The sequence below is a fragment of the Hypomesus transpacificus genome, chromosome 9, assembly GCF_021917145.1.
Source record: "Hypomesus transpacificus isolate Combined female chromosome 9, fHypTra1, whole genome shotgun sequence".
Lineage (NCBI taxonomy): Eukaryota > Metazoa > Chordata > Actinopteri > Osmeriformes > Osmeridae > Hypomesus > Hypomesus transpacificus.
The window spans coordinates 16943756-16969347 of NC_061068.1; the positions used below are offsets into that span (position 1 = coordinate 16943756).

The window sequence follows — 25592 nt, forward strand, 5'->3', positions numbered from 1 at the left end:
ACTAGGGCGGGCCTTTTATGCATTGCTGCTACAGGGATACCAAGATGGAAATCCAGGGGCTTTCAGATGGCCAGAACATTCACTATCAACATGGCGCCCCACGTAGAACAGGTTCGTCTTCTAGTAGAACAACGACAGAAGCACTTTCTCGGTCCGTTTCGAACGAGAACGAAACAGATGAGCATTTTCAATCGCACGAACTTCAAAATGACAACAACAACAATAGGCCCAGGACATCGCCATTTCGCCTACAGGCAGAAAATGGCAGTGGCTTGTACTTTCCCACTCACAGGCAGAACGGTAAAAACTGTCCGCTGCTGCAAACGCAGACTACGAATGTTGGACTGCGTAACGCGAATACTTTGAAAGAAAGGGAGTTTAAGGCTCAACTACCCACACACGATTTTTTTAGGGCAGGTTATAAATATGAAGTTGAAAGTGGGAATAACATTTTACAAATGGCGTTGCCTTTCTTTGAGGGGGAAGAGGAACATTCGCATCAACAGTTTCTGCAACCTTCGGCTTTACGGCAGCAGCATGAAGACGACGCCTCCCAGCAACATTCTTTGGCAAAGGAGCAAGTGGCCCAGGAGAGCAACAATGCAGCTTACAAAAACACGGAGGAATTCTATGTTGTTTTCAACATTGTCAAAGAAGACAGCAACAATAGTGACGCAAATAAAGAACGTCCCGGTGCTTTATCTAAAGAGGGTGATGCAATAAAAGGTAAGGAGGCAGACAATTCCAAAATTGAAAGCCCTTCCAGTTTGATGGAGGCAGTCCGGACTTCTGTCCGTAAGTCTGTCCCTCAGTTTAATTTGGTGAACTCAATCTCGGTTGGTGAGGGCGAGGCATCTAGCGTTATATCACATGCCAAACAGTCTGTTCATTATGAAATGAATGAAAACATTGTTCAGACAAACGAGTATGACGATCCTAACGTCCGTGGCCGAGTTTGCATTGAGAACATGGATAGGGAGATACCCGGTGAACTAGCCTCTCACCCTATAAATAACAGTGCCTTGGTTTCAGAAATTGCGGAGACTGTTGAAATGAACGACGGCACGGACACTTCAGGCATAATTTCTGACCTTACCAGTCTCACCGAGTCTGCAAACGTGGATGTGGCCGCCACCAGCGCGTCTGCCAATGAGACCTTTTCTGGAACCATAATGATAAATAACCAAAGCATCATAGTGACCATTGAGAATGGGATTCTGACTCTGGCTGCGCCTCCAGAGGGTTACAGCCACAGGGATGACGGGATGGTCAGCTTGAAGGAGCACCTGGGCATGAAAGACCACGAGGATATTGTGCTTCTCAACTACGACAGTGGGACCAAATCCATAGGTAAGATCAGCAATGTGGCCATAACCTCTTCAGGCCACAACGAGGAGCCCAGAGCAGGCCTGTCAATTAGTGACTCTGAACTAGCCCTGGCTGATGACTGTTCGTTGTCAGAGTTGAGTGCGTCTTTGGACTCATGCCCTGTCATCAAGCAAGAGGGGGCAGCTCTTTGTGCCATAATTGAGGGGGACTTTTTGTCCCAATCTACCAAAGAGGCATCCACCGAGTGCAATGCTGACTTCCATCCCCTCAATTCAATGGGACTATCCAAGAAAGGTGCCCTAGTGGCACTCCACTGCCCACAGCAGGGCTGCCCTGTCACTTTTGACACTCGTCAAAAACTCAAAGTCCACCTGCTGAACCACACGGAGGATCAGCGACCCTTCAAGTGCTCCTTTGAGGACTGTGGCTGGGCGTTCACTACCTCATACAAGCTCAAGCGCCACCTCCAGTCACACAACAAGGTCCGGCCACATAAGTGTGAGTTTGAGGGCTGTGGTCGCCACTTCACCACAGTCTACAACCTGAGGGCGCACGTCAAGACCCACGACCAAGAGAATGCCTTTGTGTGTGAGATCTGCAATGAGCGGTTTCGCAGCTCCACGCGGCTCACCAATCACCAGAGAGTCCACTTCGAACCCCAGAGGCCGTACAAGTGTGAATTCCCAGGTGAGACTGTGTAATTGTCACTATTTCGAAACACACATTTTTCTCAAATGTTATCTGTAAAGAGGTGTATTTGTGATCTTCATTTGAAAGGCATGCAAATAAACTAGGATTTTTTTTAAAATTTAGATAATGTGTGTATACCTTCTAACCCTTTTGCCTACTTCTTCCTCCACTCCCTTGTCCTCTCTAGGCTGCGAAAAGACCTTTATCACCTTCAGCGCACTTTTCTCCCACAACCGGACACACTTCCGTGAGACGGGCCAGTTCATCTGCACCTTCCCAGGCTGTGACAAGTGCTACGACAAGGCTTGCCGACTCAAGGTCCACATGAGAAGCCACACAGGTAGAAACTGTCCACAAGAATAAACACAATTGTCATTAGTAATGAATCCAGCTACTAAGGAATACCGTTCATTGAAATGTGATTATACGAGTAGGGGTATTGTGCTGTATAAAGCCTGTAATCAGTTTGTGTATAACTTGTATGGACATTTGTGTAGATTCTTTCATTTTAAACAAAATTTCAACTCAGTTTGAACATTCTGGTCCCAGGGGAGAGGCCGTTTGTCTGTGACTCAGACAATTGTGGCTGGACTTTCACCAGCATGTCAAAGTTACTAAGGCACAAAAGGTAAGTTTGACCCTAAAACACAATTTTTTTGTAATTTCTCACTGTCTCTACATTCAATGTTTTACTTGTTTGTAATTTTGTCATAGGAAAGTGTAATGTTGGAGTTCCAACCGAACAAACTCCTGTGACCCTCCTGTCCTTGATGTTACAGGAAGCACGACGATGACCGCCGCTTTACCTGTCCCGAGGATGGCTGCGGCAAGTCCTTCACCCGGGCAGAGCACCTGAAAGGCCATAGCATCACCCACCTGGGCACCAAACCCTTCGAGTGCCACTTTGAAGGTGGGGGCCAGGTCTTTATCTGCCCATTATGTGATCCGTAGTTTATTGTGGTGACCCCATGTTAAAATAATTTTTGGGTACAACCACACAGCAGAATGTGAGTGTAATTGATTCCACAATATTTATTAATTTATAAAACTGCATCAGAGGCTTAACTAGCATCTGTGAATGTGTGTGTGTGTTTTTCCTGCGTGTTTGTGCATTCCCAGGCTGCAATGCCAAGTTCTCAGCCCGGAGCAGTCTATACATTCACTCCAAGAAGCACAAGCAGGATGCAGGCAGCCTGAGGGCTCGCTGCCCTGTGGCCAGCTGCGACAAGCATTTCTCTACCCGCAGCAGTCTAAAGAGCCACATGGTGAAACACCACCACCTTAGCCCTGGTACGCACACACACACTAACCCTGACACCTAAGTGTGTTTTGCCTTTGATGCATTTATGTTCCTTGGGATTCTTACATATCCTTTTCATTGTTACAATGTATTTCTGTCTGACAATTACAGAGCTGGTGTTCCTTGTTGAACACAGCACCGAGTCTGACTCTGACACAAATCTTCCTGTCCTCCTATTATAGATGTGCTGAACCAGCTGGAAACCACACCGACCCTGACCCCCAGCAGCGAGCTCATCAGCACCACACCCACGACAGCGGCAGGGCCAGGCATTGTTGGAGGCGACCAGCTGGCCAATCTGGACCTCAGCTCCCTATTCTCTGGGGTGCCTGGGGGTCCTGGAGCGACTGCTGCCGGTGTTGGAATTGGACTAACCGTGGGAGGCACGGGTGGAACAGGTTCATTTGCCATGGACCTCTCCCTGGTCAGCTCAGGGATCCTTACTATTGACCCGTCCTCAGTGAGCTCTACGCTTGGCACCAACGCCACACTCACAAAAGCTGTGGACCCGCTCATACTGACAGCCGGCACCGACATGGGAGTCCAACATGGGCTGGAGGGGGCTGTCGGCAGTGTCCTCCCCCCTCAAGCCACCCTTCACCTGGACGATGTCCAGACAGTCACCACAGAGGCACTGGGGACTCTTACTGCCCTGACCTTACAGGGTCCTGCTACTGTGGATCATGCCCTCGCACACACACACCTTTCTGGCTCCTCAAGCACTGAGCCCGACGGGTCCCCCTCCCCGGGAGGGCCCCCTGTGGCGGAGCTCCTGGCCCTGCCCTCCAAGGTGCTGGAGGCAGGTCTTGGGAGTGTTCGAGCAGGCATGGGGCCTCTGCTGGGGTGTGTGGAGGTACTGGGAGCCCAGGAGGGGAGGGCCAAGGTGCTGACCCAGTACGTCTTCCCAGGACACAGTGCCACCTTCAGCCCCCAGAAGGACCCGGAGTTCAGCGCCATGCCACCAAGCTCCTTCCTGGTAAGAGACGTGTGAGCTGAAGAACAGTCCATTCATCAATCAAATATATCTACTACCAGTGTTTCCCACAGATAAAAAAGTTATTTGTGGCGGGAGGGGGGGGGGGGGGGCGCGGGGGGGTTGTTTCATGTGTGGGGGTGGGTTCAAAATAATTCCTTCATTAATAATTCGTTACACAGAACAAACAAATAATTTCTGCATATGCAGATAGCAACGCTAGTGCTAAATAACTATTTAATGACGCCGGGTCAGTAGCTAGCTCCTGAGACTTCTCACCAAAAGAACGAAGGGGAAGCTTCGATTAAGACATATTCGTAGGTACCTGGCGAAAAGTAGCCTGAACTTTCCTAGATCTTGAGCTGTCTGTCTTACTAGAATGGCGCATGTATGCATCATTGCTAAAGTGTGCTGACGTTGTGACTGTATGTATGTGAGAAAGACACATAAGTGACAGAGAAACGGAGGGAGAGCAGGGAAAGGAAATGCAGCTGAACGAATACGCTGCGTGTTTTAACCTAAATAGTTTTTACGAAACGCAATATGTGGCGGCCGGTGTTAATTCTGTGGCGCACCGACACAAATCTGTCTGTGTGTGGGAAACACTGCTACTACACTTTGTATGTTGTTTTGGAGGAAACTGCACTGTACACAGTTTAAAATTTGAGTTTATTGCTCAGGATCCAAGGGTTTGCAATGTTGTGCAACATTTGGACTCACGGTTAATAAATATATAAATGCGGACGTTCATCGCCATCTTTAGCTGCACTAAGCGATGGAGCTGCACTAGCATGCTCTGCCAGTGGGCATTCCACTAGTTAAACGTGGGGACTGCCACAACCACCTCATTTCAGCAGCTGATTCATTGTCAAACTAATAATTGTGGATGATGGTTGCTATTTGGACCTAAATACTGGCTCAAACCATCAATCTGTAAAACATTTATACAAAAGTTATTCTTTTTACCTTGTACTAGCAGTTTTTTTGCTGTTTAATGGGATGTTTGATGGATGTCTGCAATATTCACCTCAGGCCTGATTAGGGATTGTACAGTGCTGATAAACATGAGTTGATGACCTGAGAAATGGAAGTTCCACATTTGTACAGCAAGTGTCTTGAGTATGAGGATGTATTGAACAACCTTAATGTATGTTTTGTGTTTGTATCTTGTAGGAGAGTGGGGGTTCAGCACGAACAGACTACAGAGCTATTCAACTAGCTAAGAAGAGAAAGCAAAGAGGTCCTGCTGCCTGCTCAGGTAACACAAACACAGCGTTCGACAGACACGGTCATACATTCAATCATTACATCTATCAATATTGAGTGTTAATTGACCAAGTTACTGCATTAATTCAACAAAGGACTAAAATTGCCTTATAAATACAGATTGTTGCCTAAACAACACTTCCTGGGCGCAGTAACCTACTGTTTGCCTATAATTCATGCTGCAGGCAAACACTACAGCAGTCATGGGCGCAGAACGTGTTACGTTTTCGGGGTGGAAATATTCACACTATTTTGATTTTATTGAAGATATAGGAAAAAACATTGAAGTGAACGCAAACTGCGCCCCAACAAAATACTATCTACTGCCAAAAGCAGCACTTCAAACTCAAAACACCTTCAAAAGTGTCCACAGAGAAACATAGCAGGAAGCTAGCTAAAGCTAAACCTTAAGAGAGATGGCGACCCGTTTCCACAAGTAGCTGCTAACATAGTGTAATTTCTTCACACAAATATATTATTTTTGAATTCATAAGACTTTGATGTTTAAGATTGTTTGAAATCAACGTTCTTCTTTAAAGAAACACTATTTTGCGTCTGTAGCATATGTTCTTGCACATTTTTTACAAAGTCAAACTCGCTACTATTAAAAGTAATAATAAAAGTAATATAATAAGTAATAATATTACTTTGTACAGAAAGTAATAATGTAACTTAATCACACTACTTTTACTGAACAATAATAAGTAATAACTAATATATAACTTTTTTGAGTAACTTCCCCCAACACTGGTAAGAACACACATTTAGAAAAGTATGCACAATAATACACAAGTCTTTTGAACGAGATAATGGTAATGAAATTACTACTATTAGAATTTTGGGGGGGAATCTTTGAAAATACAATGGTTTAATGCTTGCCAGCAAGGAGACAAAGTCTGATCGCAATACAAAGTTTGTCCACTAGCATGTTGTGCTAGCTATTTTCAACAAAACCGCTCTTTACAGTGATTGGTTAAAACAATGGGTGCAAATGTTCCGTGGCTCTTCTTTCATTGGCTCCTTGCATAGACCTGGTGCGTGTGTGTGCGTGTGTTTGAGTGTGTGTGTGTGTGTGTGTGTTTACGACATCAACCCTGATTGAAACACAACAAAAGGTTCTCCTGATTTCGTAAAAGCTCCTTCACATAAGTGTCAACAAATGGTCACCAGACCTTGCGTCTCCACCTATAGTCCTTGTCACACAGTATATCCTTAAAACAACCAAAAAAAAACTATTCTTAGTCCTCTGCCCCAAGATAAGGGTCTTGTAAGTTTACACAGAATTCAGATTTGGGGGTAGGCCTTTCTGAACACAGAATCATTCTTATACAGGATAATTGTGTTACATCTTCAATTTTTCCAACAATGTTCCTGACAGGAAGTTCCGGACTGGGCCAGAGGAAGGGTAAAGGTGGGAAGGCTGGATGTGCCTCGTCATCATTTGCTTCCTGCAACGCCCGTTATAGCAACGGTGCCACAGTAGCCAATGGGGGGCTGACGCTCTGCGACCCTGTCACAGGGACCCAGTATGTCCAGATCCAGCTCCTGCAGGTAAATAGTTTCCTCGCTTTAAACAACATTTCAACTGACTGACTAACTTTGAGTGGAAGGTCTCTTTAAGTAGCCTAACCTTATTGCTTTAGGTGAAATAGGACGAAAATATGTGCAATATTACATTAGCTATTCGAGTATTACATTAACCTGCTATGAAATATAGGGTTAGGACTTTGTTTTTTTGGGGGGGGGGCGGTGTTTGGACAGACCTGCCCCCACTGCTAAAAAAGAGGAAGAGGAAACACTGACATTCATATATTGAAGTTCATACATATATTCATTTTCAAATGCAAGTCAACTAATGGAGGATATTGCTTGCTCTCCTGGAATTATAATCCTAGTAAATAGATACAAATTAAAAGGGACTAGTTTAAACAATCTTAATGAATTTCCTTTCTTCTAAAACCAAAGTAAAAAAACGCTGAATTGTTGATATCAGTAAACAGCAGGAGATTATGGGCAGCAGGGGCAGCCGCAAGCACATCTCACAATTTACAGAGATTTGTACCCTCTAGTTTTTGGGGGCCAAGTAGAGAAGCCACCTATTGTGTTTCTACCATTTCTTCTTCTTATTGGGTGAACTTGGAACAAGGCCAACCTATATTCTCTCCCATATATTTATTGGGTGTGCTTCCCTCTGACAAGGCACAAACCTATATTCTCTCTAATATACAGCACCAGTCAAAAGTTTGGACACATTTTCCCATTCAATTGAATGAAAATGTGTCCAAACTTTTGACTGGTACTCTATATTTTTTTATTATTCATTTTCCCACCCTGACTCGTCCCTCAATTTTTGCACTACATAAACAACGTCAGTGTCAAAATGTTGGTCATGATTGCGTTGCTTGTGTTGGATTTTACGTTCCATTGCACGGTTTAGGTTTGTGGCGAAAAGTGAAGCTAATGGTGGCTAACTAGCTAGCCACAGACACTAACATCATGACGTGACAAACCCGTGCGCTCGTTAACTTCTGGGAAGGGCCACAGGCAAAGGCCAGGGTAATAACCATTTGCTCATTTAACATTGTGATAAAAACGCAATTGTGAAATGTAATATACAGTACAATATACGCTGATATTATTTGTACTTTGTACTGGAAACGGTAGGCTGCTATTTCAGTGAGGCGTTGGCATCATGACATTAGCCTCTGTTGGATACTTCATGGACACTGATATTTTAGCAGTTAAATACGTTTTTATTTTTTTATTTAAGAAAATATGCCATATGCATCATAAGAGAATTAGACAGGTGCATACATTTGGGCTACCCTACAGAAAAATCACATTAATATTTACTAGAGCCTCCCTTTGCAAAAATAATAGCCTCTAGATGCTTATAGCCTCTGATGAGTGTCTGGATTCTGGATGAAGGTATTTTGGACCATTCTTCCTTAAAATACATCTCCAGTTCAGTAAGGTTTGATGGGTGCCTAGCATGGACAGCCGGCTTCAAGCCATCCCATAGATTTTCAATTATATTCAAATCTGGGGACTGGGATGGCCATTCCAGAACATTGTAGTTGTTCCTCTGCATAAATGCCTTAGTGGATTTGGAGCAATGTTTCGGGTCGTTGTCCTGCAGGAACACCCAACTCTGCCGTAACTTCAGCTTTGTTACATATTCTAGAACATTATTGTCAAGAATTTGCTGGTACTGAGTTGAATCCATGCGACCCTCAACTTTAACTAGATTCCCAGTTCCTGCACTAGCCACACAGCCCCTCAGCACAGGAACCCTGTTCTAAGGATGTCCAAAATATTTTCTGGGTCATATGACTGCTTGGCCACCTCATTGCTGCTTGCAGCTATATTTTGGCAAATGCTTTTATCCAAAGCGACTTCCAAGAGAGAGCTTTACAAAAGTGCACAGGTCACTGATCATAACAACGAGATAGCCCCAAATATTGCGGGTAGCCAAAACATGAAGCAACTGTAACATATTTCACAGCGAGTACAAGAATTTTAAATCAGTTACAACTAACCAACAAGAGCAACAAGTCTCTCAATAAGAGTCAATGTGAAATGGAGGAAACTAACATCAGGTCCAGCAAATCATTCCTAAGTACCGTTGTACTCCCAGAACAAGTGCGTCTTAAGCCTTTTCTTGAAGGTGTCATCAGTGTCTCTGATCGAGGTGGGGAGTTGATTCCACCATTGGGGGGCCAGACAGAAGAAGAGCTTGTGTTGGAACCGGGTGCTCTTGAGCGGTGGGACCACCAGACGGTTGTCAGAAGACCACCGTAGGGTGGGGGTGTAATGTGGAGGAGAGACTTGATGTAGTTGGGTGCAGTCCCGTTCACCGCTCTTAAGGTCAGTACCAGGGTCTTGAATCTGAGACCGGCCGTGATGGGGAGCCAGTGAAGGGAGATGAGGAGCGGGGTAACGTGGGAGCCTCTGGGTAGGTTGAAGACCAGGCGGGCTGCTGCGTTCTGAATCCTCTGGAGAGGGCGGGTTGCGCATGCTGGGAGACCGACGAGCAGCGAGTTGCAGTAGGCCAACTTCGAGAGGACAAGTGCTTTGACTAGCAGCTGGGTGGATTGCTCTCCCAATCTTCCGGATGTTGTAGAGGGTGAATCTACATGAATGGGAGACTGCAGCAATGTGGGCTGTGAGGGAGAGCTTGTCATCCATGGTAACCCAGGGTAGGAGAATAATCTCAGGAAGAACCCTGTTTCATTCTACACTTCATTGTTATTATTTTGATGTTTAAAGGAGCAGCAACAAATGTAAGCTTTTAAATCTATGCAATCTTCATAAACAATAATGCATACTTATTCCAATTATAACAATAAAGTTGTACAATTTAAGTAAAAAATATAGACCCATCTGCAAAGGACACAAGCACACCTCACAATTTCCCCAGAAATTGTACCCTGTCTAGTTATTTGGGTCCCTCCGGTAGGAGGAGCCTATTGTTTTTGTTAGTATTCCTATTTTATTGTTATTGGTGGTATTATTATTCTAATTCTGGTTCAGTGGGAGTCAACGGCAGCCACGCCACGCCCCAATAAGTCACGCCCCAATAAGTCAATTTTCAAAGTGAGGCCATTTTCAGCCCGAAGGTCCCAAAATTCAGATATTTCGTGCATATGCCTTATTTCTCATGAGGAACAAAAAAGCCCCAAGAACCTATAACGTCTGCTATATTGGATTTTTCTGTACAATAAAGTTTTGTCAAAAACAACAAAATTCTTCTCATGAACCGTAGCTCCGATTGACTTAAAATACAAAACTGATTTGTAAGATATGTATTTGTATAGGGTGATTACTACACCAGAAGAGCCAGAACTATTTTTCCATTTTGAGGAGGAACCCGCATCATTATTATGCATCATCTTCTGTCTGTGGCAGCCCCTGGAACCGTATGGTAAAAAAGTTTAGAATTTGTTCCTATTTAAGGACAGTCCCCTCATCATTTTCAACAAGTTTCATGTCTTCAATTTGAGCACTCTAGCGCCACCAATGGGTCAAATTTGGAGGTGCGTTTACACATGTAACTTTTGAATTGTATGCCTAAATTTCAAAACTTTGGTATCGTTGGACTCCCTGGATCAAGATAAGTTCAACGCATTCTATGGTGTCAATTTCTGGTGTCAATCTTTTTTATAGATTTGACGCTATTTCCAATATTATCAAAAATCTTTGACATTTTTCACCGGTCACAAATTATGTCCAATCTTCCCCAAATGTTGCACACAAGATCTCCAGACCAAGCCTCACAAAAGCCCAAAAAACATTTTCGCTATCGTTTGTAGTTACAGCCAATCAAAGTCAACAACGAAGGCGCCAAAAAGGAAGTGAAGTAATATCTCAGCAACTCTTTGCTCTATTGACAGCCTGACTCGGATGGTGCGATTAATCTGGATAGTTGTTTTTTTTTTTTTTACAGTGACAAGCCGGAATGAAAACAAGTCAAACTGAAATTGGAGTAACGAGGCTATTTAAAAATGTAAGGACTAGAAAGTACAGATAATTGCGTGAAAATGTAAGGAGTAGAAGTAAAAAGTCAGCTGAAAAAGAATGACTTTTTCTTGAAGTATTTGTACTTTGTTACTTGACACCTCTATTCATTGCTGCTTGCAGCTATATTTTTATGTTTTTATGCATGGTAGACAGTTGCTGTTGGATGTGTTCTTCATTACATATCTGGATAAGTGAAGCAGATTCTTCCTCGGACCAAACTACTCCTCACCCACTAGTATTACTAGCGTTACCAGCTGCCATGGCTCCGTTTTTATTTTTAATTTTTTTATGTCCCAGTCAATAGCATGTTGTCTGGTGTGACACTAAGTGTCAAACCCTTAGTGTCTCCAGGTTGGAGTTGATTGTGCTTCCTGTGAACTGGAAGGCGTGAGATATGTTGTCGTCCTCGGTCATGGCCAGACTGGAGCATACAGATACCCAAAGTAGATTTGGGGTATTACTGGATATTTCACCCAGGGATTCACACCTATATCAAAACGTTTAAAAGTAGTAGGGCTTAGTTGCAAGTTGGTAATTTTGATCGGTTGGTGTTTGCAGCAGATTAAATCTAAATTCATTGATTCAGCATTTTGAGCAAAGAGGTACAGCATCATGGAAGGGCACTTTGCATGTATTAACTGGTTCTAATCTGTGTTGTGTGTGCTTGTGACACAGGATGACCCTGCCAGTGATGGGGACCTGCCCTTCCAGTTGAGCTCTCAAGCCTCCAGCTCCCATTCCCAGCTCACTGTCGACCTGCCCGTCAACATCCTCCAGGTGAAACTGTCCTCCTAGTTCTCACTGACTAATTTTTATGTTTAGGTTTCCTCTTACATAGGCAGTCAGTCTGCAGTAATGACGCCTGTTTGATACCCAAATGTTTGGGAAGTCAGGAAAAGCTATATCCCCCAAAAAGACTTGCATGTGAATTATTTATGAGAAAACCACTTTATATCCATTCTTCAGTTCATCCAGTCTTAAATATTGAGTCTAGAGCAGAGTACTTCCCTGTATTACAGTCGCAATTCAAAATTGACAGTCAGATCAGTCTTGCACAGTAGCAGGGCCATTTTACCTGAGACGTCCAACAAATAACATCTGATTATGAAATGATGTGCACCCCTGAATTTTAAGTACAAAATTCAGAATATCTTCAGAAATAAATGCAAATGAACCAATTTTCTATCATCAGAATATTTTTATGAAATGTCCAAAGTTACTGAACACAAACAAAAGGAAATGCTTGCATAATAGTGAAATTCAAAATGCAAACAGGAAATTTACCCTGGACACAATTATTGGCACACTTTTAATTAATTCAAATAAGTTCCTCAAACAAAATAAAAAACAAGGCTCACCCGTGCCTAATTGTCAGCGTTCACGTGTCCTCGGTCAACCAATAAATTATGGTTTTACAACATAAAAAAGGATCTGTTTCTTCCCAGTTGTTTATTCATAACGGTGAAGACAATAGAACTGTCCGAGAGCATCAGAAATGCTATTATCCAAAAGCTTGAGAATTCCAAAGGCTACAAGTAGGCATGGGCCGGTACCAGATTTTGACGGTAAGATAGAATTGAGAAAAAATACCACTGCACTGCGGTATTGCATTTACAGCTCAAAAATATTTTAGTTGAACACTATTTTATTTTTCAGCAACATATACAATTTTTTTTAACAGCAGTAAACATGTCAAGGCAAATAGTTCAAATCATATTTATTTTTATTTATTTTTATTAAAAAGAACCATATCCAAATATAGCTGCAAGCAGCAATTAAGGGGCCGAGCAGCACAAAAGAGGGAAATTAAGTAGCCAAAGAAGCAAAGCAAAACGAATGAAAAAAATATTTGCTGTTTTTAAATTGAATTATACTTTTGGCCACACGGTGGTACTACCCCGAAACATTTTGACTACCTTCATGGCATTGTGCAAAAGACGTCTACAGAGTTTTGTAAGCCAGTGCGTTCAGTAAATATATCATTTTAGGACAAAATTCAAAATGGCTGACATGGGAAAGTGTTATATTTTACGACTCGGTATGCCACAAAGAATTGAAAGATTCCAATCTTGTGATTTTTGGTCAAACTGTTCAGAAGTTATGATGCAAGAAATCTGATGCGCTGGCTAGATGTAGCAGCATTATATTTACAAAGCACCATGTTTCTTATTGTCTGTTTTTAAATCTGTAGCTATAACTCGAGACAACAATCAACTCTGCAGAAATCTGCGCTTCTCTGTGTGAGAAATGGTTGAAATGTGTCTCACAGCAAATGCGTGAGATTTGAGAGACCTGTAGCAGGCTAATCTGCTCTTCCCCAGAAAAATATTTGTCTATGGCTCTGGTGTAATGTAACATGAAACTAGCTGATGCTAGCTAGTTAATTAGCTGTGTTATCTGAAAAATATAACACAGCTAATTAACTATTAGAAAAATATTTTTCTATGGCTCTCTGGGGTAATGTAACATGAAACTAGCTGATGCTAGCTAGTTAATTAGCTGTGTTATCTGCCTCAGTCAGTAGCATGCCAATAGTACTGTTCAAAGTTTATCTCAGCAGTGCTAAACTTAACTTGTTGCAAATGTTCATTTTAGTACACCGTTATCTTGAATTTAGCAGAATAGTGACGGGTGGTGCCCCCGTAGATGGGATATCATACGCATTGCCTCCTAGCAACCACTCTAAAACACATCTTACACGTTGTATTTCCTTCATCCGTGGCTGTTTCGGTACCCGTAAATTTCCTATACTGCAGGGAAAGGTTACAGGCCCTTACGGAAGGAAAATATATCGCAGTAAATTGGAAAATATCATGTGATATATTAGGCAATATATATCCAATATATTTACAATACATTGCAACATATTCAACATGAATATATCATATGTGTTTATATATTCCAAAATATATGCAATTTTATATTTATAAATACCACCATAATGTATTATGATTTATATGGGAAAATGTATTGGTAATATATGTAAAGATATAGTGTCACGTGTATGTTTTATATATGGTAGAATATATTTTAAATATATGTAAAAAAAATATAGCTGCAAGCAGCAATGGCAGATTCCTCCTTCAAAATGGCAAAATATTGTACAATTTACATAATAGATAGTTACACCGGGATTACCAAGAAGACTAGAAACTGTTTTGTAAAAAAAAAAAATGCCTGAAGTTTAACCTGCAACCCTTAGTTTACCAGCACAATCTCTCATCCGATTGTACCATTCCCAGATCTAGACCTTGCCATGTTCAGTACCTGAATAATAAGATAAGACGTTTGTCCTATGGCAAGCTTGGTCAAAGCTCAAACAGCTCTAATTCAGTCATATTTTCACATATCAAGGTGAAACTTTGCAGTACTTTCAGGGGGGTGTTACCTTAAAGCCTATCCCTGACGGGGAATCCAAATTATATGGAAAGATATACATGAAATATGTGTTCAATATATGTGGAATATATTTTAAATATAAGTACATTTATATGGAAAAATATTGGAAATATATACTGACAATGATCGCTTCCAGCAATCTTCTTTTGAATTAGCCAATTCCCCCTAAAGAAATGTCAATCTTATTTACGTTTTTGGTGGCACATTTTCAATTAGCAGATCGTACTGTTTGAATCGGGATTCCATTTGAAATACTGCCATTGACAACATTATTAGAATACCTTCTAAATGGCTGAACGGTTAGGGGATCAGGCTATTAATCAGAAGGTTGCTGGTTTGATTTCCAGCGGCGCTAAAATGAAGCTGTTTCCTTGGGCAAGGCAATTCACCCTACTTGCCTCGGGGTATGTCCCTGTACTTACTGTAATTCACTGTCGCTCTGGATAAGATTTTCTGCTAAATGACTAAATGTTAATATCACCATATGTCCGTACATTGTATGGGCATGTTCTCATATACGGTATGTACACATGCATTGTATAATATATATGTACATATATTTCATGTATATCTTTCCATCTAATTTTACATATATTTGAAATATATTCTACCATATATGAAGCATACACATGAAACGATATCTTTACATATATTACCCATACATTTTCCGATATACAGCGGCATACATTATGGCGGTTATTTAATAATACATAATTGCATATATTTTGGGATATATAACCACATATTATATATTCATGTTCCATATATTGCAATATATGGAAAACGGCACTCATTTGTATATTCTGCAATATTGCAATGTATAGCAATATATTACATTAATATATATTATAGTATATAATATATTTATCATCAATATATTATCCCATGTAATTCCATATATAATATATTGGAATATGTAATAGGAAATAATATATAACAATATATTTCAAGTCATATATTGGTGAATATATTTTCTTTCTGTAAGGGGGGGGGGGGTGCACCTCCTTTGCCTATTGTAAACCTGGTGGTGACTGACTGCTTGCTCACACCAACAGGAGGGTTACTTTCTCCGCTGTGTAAAACCTGAGGGATTCCTGCACTTTCCATCTTTGACAAGACATGAAAAACAAACCGCGGTATACCTTGAAACTGATAAGGGGCCCATGCCTAGCTACAAGGCAATCGCCAAAGATCTAGAAATCCCAGTTTCAACAGTTTGGAATGTTATCAAGAAGTTTTAATCATAAAACTGTTAAGACACTTCCAAGACGTGGTGCAAAGAAGAATAACTCAATGAGAAAAGTCTGTGAAGGTTGCTGGGATTGCGGAAAAAACACCATGCAAGACATCTACAGAACTTCACGCTGACCTGGAGCAATCTGGAGTGGTGGTTTTGGCCCGTACCTTATGCCGCTCACAAACAAAGTAGGGCTCCATGGGCGAAGACCAAGGAGGAAACCACTATTGAAAGAAAGGCACAAAAAGGCAAGACTAATGTTTGCAAAAACATTAATAAATAAGCCACGTCTTTCTGGGATAATGTTCTATGGTCTTATGAAACCAAAATAGAGCTCTTTGGGAATGCAGTGCAGCAGTTTGTTTATAGGCGACAAAATGAAGCCTATGAGGAAAAGAACACCCTACCTACAGTAAAACACCGAAGGCATTGAATCAAAGAAATAATTAAATCAGAAGATTACCATGGCATCATAGAGCAAAATGTCTTACCCAGTGTCAGACAACTAGGTTTGAGTCGAAGGTCTTGGGTCTTCTAAGCAGGACAATGACCCAAAGCACACATTCAATCAGTCAGTTCTGTTTTTGAATAAAGGGTTGGAAATGAATGCTTTTTAGTTTATCCGATTCATCGATTAATCGAAAAAAGAATCAACAGATTAATTGATTATTCAAATAATCGTTAGTTGCAGCCCTAAAATGGTTAGGTAAACATGCTGTTCCTTGATTGTCTGAAAATGCAGTTGAAAGTGTTGTCTATATCTGCAATGCTATGGTATTATCAAGCCACATGGAACAAAGACCATGAAATATACCTCCTGTGGGAAGTGTATGTGAGCAGAGAGTGAGGTTATCTGACTAATTTCACTTGAACAGATGAACTACAAATAGTCCAAAACTTCTCAACCAACTGCAGTCGGTTGAGATATTATAGGTAGGTCAAGTGTTGACATTAGCAGCAACCACATGAACTAAATATGGAACTTAAGAAACTCAGGGATGCACGCAAAGGTGTCTTACATGTATGTAGCTAACTATAAATCTTTATTGGCATGTTCCGTGATGTAATTAACCCACCTGTGTCACTGATGCATTCGCCTCTGGCTCCTCCATGTTGACTGACTCCCGAGAATGCGCCGCGCTAGAATCTTTCGCCCCATTATTGGATGGTCGGTGAGCAGCATTCTGATTGGCTACTCAACAAGCAACGTGCTGATAGGACACCTTTTTGACCCAATTTTGACACGGTTTTGCACTCGCTGAAAAAGATTTGCATCCGCAGAAAAAGATTTGCATTTGCAGAAATAGTTTTGCCTCGGTAGATATAGTTTTGTATACGTAAAAATGTTTTGTATTATGCAAAATATTTTTGATCAACACTTTTTTTACGGATGCAAATATTTTTTTACCCTAATTTGACTCCATAGGAATGCTGTAAACTTAAAAGAGCTTGAATACATAGTAATGGAATAATGGCAGAAACTACCAATTGTCATTGTTGCCAAAGGTTCTGCAACCCAAAATTTGTGAGGGGTGCCAATAATTGTGTGAGGGGTACATTTTATGTTTGTATTAGGGTTGCACGATATTGACAAAATGTGACATTGAGCATAAATATTGCGATATCCATTTCGATATTCTTTAACACAGGGCTGCCAACTCTCAGGCATTGGCCGTGAGACACAAGCATTTCAACCATTTCACATGCTCTTGTATATCTCACGCTGAAAAGGCAAAGGCAACCAAGTAGCCCTGTTAACGTTGTAAACAGGGCCGGGGTGGGTAATCGGAAGAATCGGGATAGTTCCCGGTGGGCAGCTTCACTATTGGGCCGGTGGGCCGCTTCATTTTTGGACCGGTCGAGGATTTTTTTGTTGTTGACATTTGTCAAGTTAGTATTATCTTCTTTTAAAGTAGGCTACACACGTTCCACATTCTGACACCTCAGCCTCTGCATGGTTGTACCATGTGAGGGAGTTCTCCACTCCCAAATAGAGTTGGTTGGGTCCATAGCCCGTCTTTTCCCCCAAAAAATCTCAGATATGCTACCGATAGCTGGGCCGGGGGCCCTACCACGATACACGTCAGCGAGGATGGATGGGAGCAGGGCCGGAGTGATGGCATCACTAGACAAGGTTTTACCAATTGAAAAACGTCTGTTTATTTTACATAAAGCTCAATTAAACTATTTTGCGCTCAAATAATGGCCAAAATGTTTTGCTTACGCGCTATGCGCACTCGCATTATGTGTGGTGGTCCCCATCTTGCATCACATCAAACCCATACGTCATAGGTTTGGGCTAAGCCCAGAATGTTTACAAAGTCTGGCTCCGTGCCTGATTAACACTCTGATCGTTAGCAGTCTCAAAAAATGTATAAATATAAAAAATTATACACTCCCTTTCTATAATCATTATACCCCCCAGAAAAGGCTGTATCCGGCCCTGTTTGGCGTGCAAAAAAAGTGGGCGGGGAGGGGCACTAAATACCAAATCTCACTCAAAGGTTTTTTGCAAAATTTGGCAGCCCTCTTAACATGTGGCGGTCTGGAGGAACCCATCGGATGTCGCAGTCACTCATTGCGAAAATTAAGATTTTTCATGTTTTGTATAATTAACACCCTAAACTTAATTGTAAAGTATATGATTACTTATGAAAAACCGTTAATTTCAACGGTTTTTGGACATGTTAGCAAGCAAGGTTAGCAAGCAAGATTTTCAAGTTATGTTGAATCAAATGCTCAGTTTGCCTGCTCTTGAGTGCTGCAGCAGTCCCAAACAACTGATCAATGAAGTCAGGCTGTTAAACTTAAATAACCTGCTGGGAAGTTATTATGTTAAACTGACATTTACATTCACAACGTGATTATGAACCAAAGGATTTCCTTTCCATATTCGCCACAGTAAAATAGAATGAAACCGAGTGGAATCTTTGAATGCAGTTTTCAGTAGGCCTATAACAAATATCGGGATGGGATTTGGTATCTCCAGTTCATTCAGAAGCTTATTGAAGCATTCTTTATTGAGTGTATAAATGGACATCATGTCTTTGGCCAAATAGTTGGCTATGTTACAGCATTGGTGATTTTGTTATGTCTCTTGGAGCTCTTGTTGTAGTTAGTACCACTAGCAAAAGCACTCACTAGCAATGTTTGCTTAGCTTTGGCGTATTAACTGTGGCAGATATTAGTAATATTTGGATATTACTGTGCACTCATCGTACAGTGTCTTGTGGTGATTTTTGAGGTGAGAAAAAAGGTTGTTTGTGCACCATACGGCACGTTTTATATAGTGCATTAGCCTGAGCAACATTGGCTAAAAGCCTAATTACTTTCACGCTGGCGAGGAGGCATTATTTTGGGCTACTAACGTTTCCTCTTCAATCTCCATAATTTTGTCGTCTCCCTGAGCCACACTCATATTCTCACTTTTGATGTTAAGTTATTTTAGCAGACGCACTTATCCAGAGACTTTTCTGTCTCTTTTTTCCTTTCGCTCCACACACTCACAGTTCGCACTTTCTCTTTATGTCTTTTGACTTCTTGCTTCTTTATTTCACTGTCTCTATCTCCCTCTTCACTCACTCTGTCGAAGTGTGCATGTGTGACAGGGCAACTGGCTAATGAAATATGTGGACTCTAAATTTATCACAACACACAGCCCCCGGTGCATCTCTTAACAAAATATTGCATACTTTTCGGTCTTTTGTTTTTGTTCAGTAACCTTGGGACATCCTATTAAATATTCAGATTATACAAAATTGGTTCATTTGCATTTATTACTTATGATATTCTGAATTCTGTACTTATAATTCAGGGGCGCCAATAATTGTGACCAGGACTGTAGTAAACTTAGAAAGTGCTACTTAAAGGCACACAAATTCTAGTGCAATGGGTCATGGTTTTTCATAAATTATTGTCACAATTAAGTTTAATCTGGTCGGTTTGTCCATCAAAAAATCAACTTTGCCCTTTGTCTTCACACAGGAGCCCCCGGCCATGACCGAGGATGACAACGGCTCTGATAACTCCCAGTTCACAGGAAGTACCATTAACCTGCAGGACTTGGAGTGACAAATTGCATGCCCAACACCAAAGGGTCAGAAGTCACTAAACAGGAAGGAGGAAGCATGACAGGACCTGAACCTGAGAAATTCCCTCTGCTCAACCCACACAGAATAAGGCTAAAGTTTCTTAAGCCTTGCTGCATCTTCAATGCTTCAGAATACAATTTCCTTTTAAAATCTGGGGTTGCGATGACCTTGAAACCCAGAGCCAATTGCACCTTGGGATGAACTGAGAGAAACCTAGAGTGAGAGTTCACAGAGAAACATTCCATATTTAAGTTTTTTGTGAAATATGTAACGCAATCATGACAGAAAAGCACTCTCCCTTTTTATTAAGAGGGACAAAAACAGACACCCACATTTTCAGATTTCTTTTAAACTGGTGCCACAAAGCCACTGTGCTTGACACCCTGTCTGAGCATCTACAATGCCTTATGGACACGCTATGCCATACCCCTTGCCACAACTGTTGACAAACTGCTTTGTGTCGACTAGGAATTTTTTTGACTTTTTTTGTGTCCAAAGTATTTTATGTGTTACGATGAGCTAGACGTAGCATTTTATGTTGATAACATGCACCGCTGCCTTGTTTGGATTTGTAGTAGTTACATGTGAGTCAGGACTGTATTACCTGAGACATTCCCTATTTATTCTCTTTGTTTACAAAATAGCAGTGACAGAAAAGTTTAAAATAAAGGATTGAAATAAATAGTTGTCCAAAGCTTTTTAATTATCTAAAATGTTTTCTTCATACATAGACGGATGGAAAAATGTTTACTTCATTGATTAAAAACGTAAAATGTAAGTTGATTTGGTTTTTTGTTTGCATTGTTTTAAATATAGACTATTAACCAAATACAAAAACCGTGTTTAAAAATGTATCGGGAAAATGGAGGATCTCATGTGAAGATAGAGGAAGTCAGGTGGATTTAGGTACAAATGTTTTGGTCAATCATTGTTTAGTTTTTTACGCTTTATGATCATTCTATTGGGGTGATTTAGATTAAAACGTTTCATGTAGCATCAGCCTAAACATTTGATATCACAAACTACCATATAATGAAAACGTATTTTGGTTTGTATCTTATCATTTATCATTGTATAATTTATGAAATGTATTATTTATTTTTCTACCAACGTACATTTTCTGACTAATACTGGTTAATAAAATATGGCATCACACAAGAAAGTTCTTGGTAAATTATTGTTTTCTCTTGAGATTTCAGGAATGTCTGGTTAAGCAAATGTATGACAAGCGCATGTGCTATGAAGGTCCAGTAATAATAAAACTGCCAAGTGATATAATTACAACTTCAAAACATTTCCCAAACATCATACAATGTCACCGTGGCCATGGATTTCAGTTTATTTGTAATCCTTATAACCCAAATACATCAGAAATTAATAACAATGGGTTAAATAAGTCTGGTCAATATCTGTAAAGGGTTATGTTGTGATAGGGTATGGGCCCTTAAGTGAAGAAGTATAGGTGCTCCTCCATCTTCTTGTCAGTCAACGGGTTCTCTTGTCTTTTTTTTTGCTTGTGGACAGGAGGCTGTGATCTAGTCATCAGTTTCTTTCCGGTCTTAAAGAAACAACATTGTTTTCACAAAATCACAGATTATAAAATTCAGGTTGGTTAATCTATTTCTTATAATACATTAATTGTTTTACATAAATAGATTAAATTATAAGTAGGCTAGTGTGTAACTGTAAATGGCCTGATAGAATGGAAGATGTATCATCTCACCGCCTTTTTTATGTCGGCCTGGGCTCTCTCCAGAGCCCTCTTCAACCTCTCTTCCTGGTGTTGCTTCTGCTCACAAATCTTCTCATCACGCAACCTAGAGAGCCAGAGGGAAGGAAAGATGGATCCATTTAGTTAACAATGCCAAACTGGAACAATAACCTCACTCATCCTTTACTGTACTACACAGTCTATCCATCTAACTGCACTCACTCTACCAACCACAAGAAATACACTGACGCTCAAGTTCCAGGTTAGGGCTGAACGACTAATTGCATCGCAGTGTGACAAAACGCAATTTTATATTCGCAAAGGCTGCGATTTTACTTTGGTCACGTGACACGCGAGAGTAACGCAGTTTGCAGACGAAAGGATCAACTTTGCACGGTACACTTTACCTTGACCTGTACATGGCCTCAGGCTCGACAGAACGTGACACACTTTGCCAATTTTGCCTTTTAAAAAGATGCTGCGCAGTGTCGCTACCTCACGGGGCAACGCCACCAATCTAATTTGGCCCCAAAAAAACACCACAAAGCCATGTACAATGCATAGTAAAAAAAAAAGCGTGGATTTACCAAAATATTTTCAGAGGTACAGGCGGTATGTTCTCCTTAATTTTTCTGAACTTTGTGTATTATGTTGCTGACTGCAGATCAGTAGTATAAATCTAAATGTATTTATAATAAATCATATAATAATCGCATATTAAATCGCAATTGCAATATTAGTCAAATTAATAGCTATTATCTTTTTTCTCAAAATCGTTCAGCCCTATTACAAATAGTGATAGGGCTTGAGTCCTTTGACTACCTGCTATGGAAATAAACAGGTCCCATTCGGATATGTCTCTCTACTCCCCGAAATGTACTAAACCCTTAAATCCCAGATAGCAAAACGTAACTAGGCTCGAGTCCTTCAACCGGCTACTACGGACAGATAAGCAGGAAGGGCTCCAGTACCTGAGCCTCCTCTCCTTATCCTTGGCCCGCTCGGCCAGCAGCAGCCGGTCTCTGGGGATCATCTCAGCATTCTCCAGCAGTTCACCCAGGCGGCCCTCAATGGCCGTGAGCATCTGCAGCGTGCTCAGGTTGCCCTCGCTGTCGCCCACGCAGCTACGGTACACCTCTTCCACCTTTCTGCCCAGGGTGTCCAGCAATCCCTCCTGCAGAGTAAAGAGAGGGGCATGATAGAAACATCAATAAACGATTCAATCATTTCAAAAGTTCAAATAAAAAGTGGTTTCCTTCAACAAAAAATCTCAATGTGGGCCTGAATATAGAGCAACATAAAACAAATAAAAGAAAATAAACAATATAGGCCTACATAAAAGCATCAACAATGGTACATTATGGTTCAGCTATAACATTACCACTGACAGGTGAAGTGAATAACACTGATTATCTTGTTATCATGGCATTTGTCAGTTTGTGGGATATATTAGGCATAAAAGTGAAACTGTTATCCTCAAAGTTGCTGTGTTGGAAAGCAGGAAAAATGGGCAAGCGGAAGGATTTGAGAGACTTTGAAAAGTGCCAAATTGTGATGTTAGACGACTGGGTCAGTGCATCTCCAAAACTGCAGCTCTTGTGGAGTGTTCCCGGTCTGCAGTGGTCAGTACCAAAAGTAATCCTAAGGAATAGCGGTGAACCGGCGACAGGGTCATGGCTAGACTAAATGATGCACGTGGCCCGTGTGGTCTAATCCAACAGACTTCTGAAAAGGTTTAGGCTGTTCTGATAGAACGATGCACACAGTGCATCGTAGTCTGTTGCATATGGTGCTGCGTAGCCGCAGAGCACTCAGGGTGCCCATGCTGACTCCTGTCCATTGCCGAAAGCGCCTACAATGGGCATTAGTCAGTGAGCATTAGAACTGGAACACAGAGCAATGAAAGAAGGTGGCCTGGTCTGATGAATCACATTTCTTTACATCACATGGATGGCCGGGTGCATGTGTGTCATTTATCTGGGGAACACATGGAATTAGGATGCACTATGGGAAGAAGGCAAGCTGGAGAAGGCAGTGATGCTTTGTGCAATATTCTGCTGGGAAACCTTGGGTCCTACCATTTATGTGGATGTTACTTTGACACGTACCATCTAACCTAAGCATTTGTGCAGGAATTGAATTATCTATAATAATTATAGATAATTTAATACTTACTCCTTAAGTAATACTTACTCCTTACTCTCAAAGAGAATGAATTCATATTTTCTTTCCACACAATTATGACAAAGCAAAAAAGGTCTGTAGAATGTCTTTAAAATGATATTATAAAAACAGAAATACTACATTTCATGTGAATTCTTGATGTGTTATAACAGTAAGAGCTAACAGGATTTAAACCATTTCTTATTGTACTGTGTACACATGGAAGGCTAATTAGAAATGGAATGGTTTGAAGCTGGCAGTGTAGATTCCTCCAAGAATCCTTTGAATCTTACCTGGTCGTCAGACTTGTAGTTGCCATAGTTGAAAAGACGGGACCTCAACTCCAATTCGGTGGCCCTTTCTCTCTCCCTCTGGATGGTGTGGTTCATGATATCTATCTGCTGAGTCAGCTGCTCTGTCTCATGCAGCCTGAGGAAGAGAGAAATCAAGTTGAAAAAGTTAGGGGAGAAGAAGAGAATGTGGGTTGAGGGAGATGGAAATGGATTGGGTGGAGGTGTGGTAGAAACTTGTACACATTTGTAAGAGAAAGGGAGAAAAGAATGAGAAAGAACAAAAGAAGGATGAAAAAGACTTTGGGATGTTTAAGGTTGTGTTCACACTTGTAAAGCTTGGTTTAATTCAAATTCTGGTGCGATTGCTTAGTGCGGTTCATGTGAACAAGTGTGAACGTTGTCATCCGAACCCTGGTGCGCACCAAACAAGCTTGGCTTGGATATGTGAACGCAAAACAGACCAAAGACGTCTAAATGGACCAATAATAGGATGTCACGTCACAAGTTGCAACCCATTAGAGCAGTGGTTCCCAACCCTAGTCCTCGGGACCCCTGTCCTGCATGTTTTAGATGTTTCCCTGCTCAACACACCTTATTCAAATGAATGGGTCGTTATCTAGCTCTGCAGAAGCCTATTAACGACCATTCATTTGAATTAGGTGTGTTGGAGCAGGGAAACATCTCAAACATGCAGGACAGGGGGTCCCGAGGACCAGGGTTGGGAACCATTGCATTAGAGCTTTAACAAAAAGAGGAGAGGGCTCATGTGGAGCAACAAGGAGGTAAATCTCCTTATTAACATTTGATCTGAGTCGTCCAACAACCGTATTTCAAGTATAATCGAAAATACGCATAAAAATGCTGAAGTCTTCAAAATGTTCAGAGATAGGTTTAAAAGCTGTCCAATCAGGTTTCGACCTTATCCTTATGCCTTTTGTTTAGGTTGAAACAAAACCAGACATTTTAAATTTACATTTAGCAGACGCTCTTATCCAGAGCGACTTACAGTAAGTACAGGGACATTCCCCCGAGGCAAGTAGGGTGAAGTGTCTTGCCCAAGGACACAACATCATTGGGCACGGCGGGAAATCGGTCTGGCAACCTTCTGATTACTAGCCCAATTCCCTAACCGCTCGGCCACCTGACTCCAATTTTGCGTAAAGACAACACATTATGACAGAAATTGACGTCTAAACACGTCCTTTTTGTGGAGTTTGCGACCTGTGTTTCGACCTCCCTTCCCTTTTGTTTTGTGTTTTTTACCTTTATACTAGTCAATTAACAGAAGCTATGAGGGGAAACTACTAAGGACTGCAAGGAGGAGGTTAATCAACAACGTGGACTTCAGACTGCAGCAACCCACCCTACATTGTGCTTGCAGGGGCTGTGTGTTCCAGCCTCCAATGCAGAGGCATCGTTAGACATAAAACTATTCATATCCCTTTTTTTTTCTTTCAAGCTTGCTGCGCACAATGCACTATTGGCTATGGAAACTCTGCTTGCTTAACTCACTATACAACAGTTCAGGAACACAAGTTTGAAATCAGCTTTGGCAGGGACATCAATAGCTAATGCGAGCACGTACATTTCTTTCGCATTCATTTGCAAATAGCCAACAGT

At 41.3% G+C, this 25592-nt stretch overlaps 2 protein-coding genes across 4 annotated transcripts in view; one reads left to right on the top strand and one right to left on the bottom strand.

The window, feature by feature from the left end:
* On the top strand, window positions 1-20963 carry si:dkey-156n14.3 (zinc finger protein ZXDC). 3 transcript variants are annotated; one of them, XM_047025003.1, is made up of 11 exons: window positions 4-726; window positions 1033-2016; window positions 2207-2359; window positions 2569-2647; window positions 2799-2929; window positions 3139-3309; window positions 3502-4295; window positions 5466-5550; window positions 6937-7109; window positions 11754-11855; window positions 19699-20963. In XM_047025003.1, exons 1-11 carry the CDS (start codon window positions 18-20, stop codon window positions 19783-19785), a joined length of 3468 nt encoding a protein of 1155 aa, XP_046880959.1. In that variant the 5' UTR covers window positions 4-17; the 3' UTR covers window positions 19786-20963. The 3 variants fall into 3 exon arrangements, with proteins under 3 accessions (XP_046880958.1, XP_046880957.1, XP_046880959.1); XM_047025001.1 differs by having other exon boundaries at window positions 3-2016; XM_047025002.1 differs by lacking the exons at window positions 11754-11855; window positions 19699-20963 and adding an exon at window positions 11005-11739 and having other exon boundaries at window positions 1-2016.
* cfap100 (cilia and flagella associated protein 100) overlaps window positions 20147-25592 on the bottom strand; it is a 15937-nt gene continuing 10491 nt past the window's right edge. Inside the window, exons 12-15 of the mRNA XM_047025004.1 lie at window positions 23973-24108; window positions 22488-22690; window positions 21529-21622; window positions 20147-21363 (exon numbers count right to left, since the gene is read on the bottom strand). Coding sequence (XP_046880960.1) covers window positions 21250-21363; window positions 21529-21622; window positions 22488-22690; window positions 23973-24108 — 547 coding nt within the window. The 3' untranslated portion in view covers window positions 20147-21249. The remainder of the gene's footprint in view (window positions 21364-21528; window positions 21623-22487; window positions 22691-23972; window positions 24109-25592) is intronic.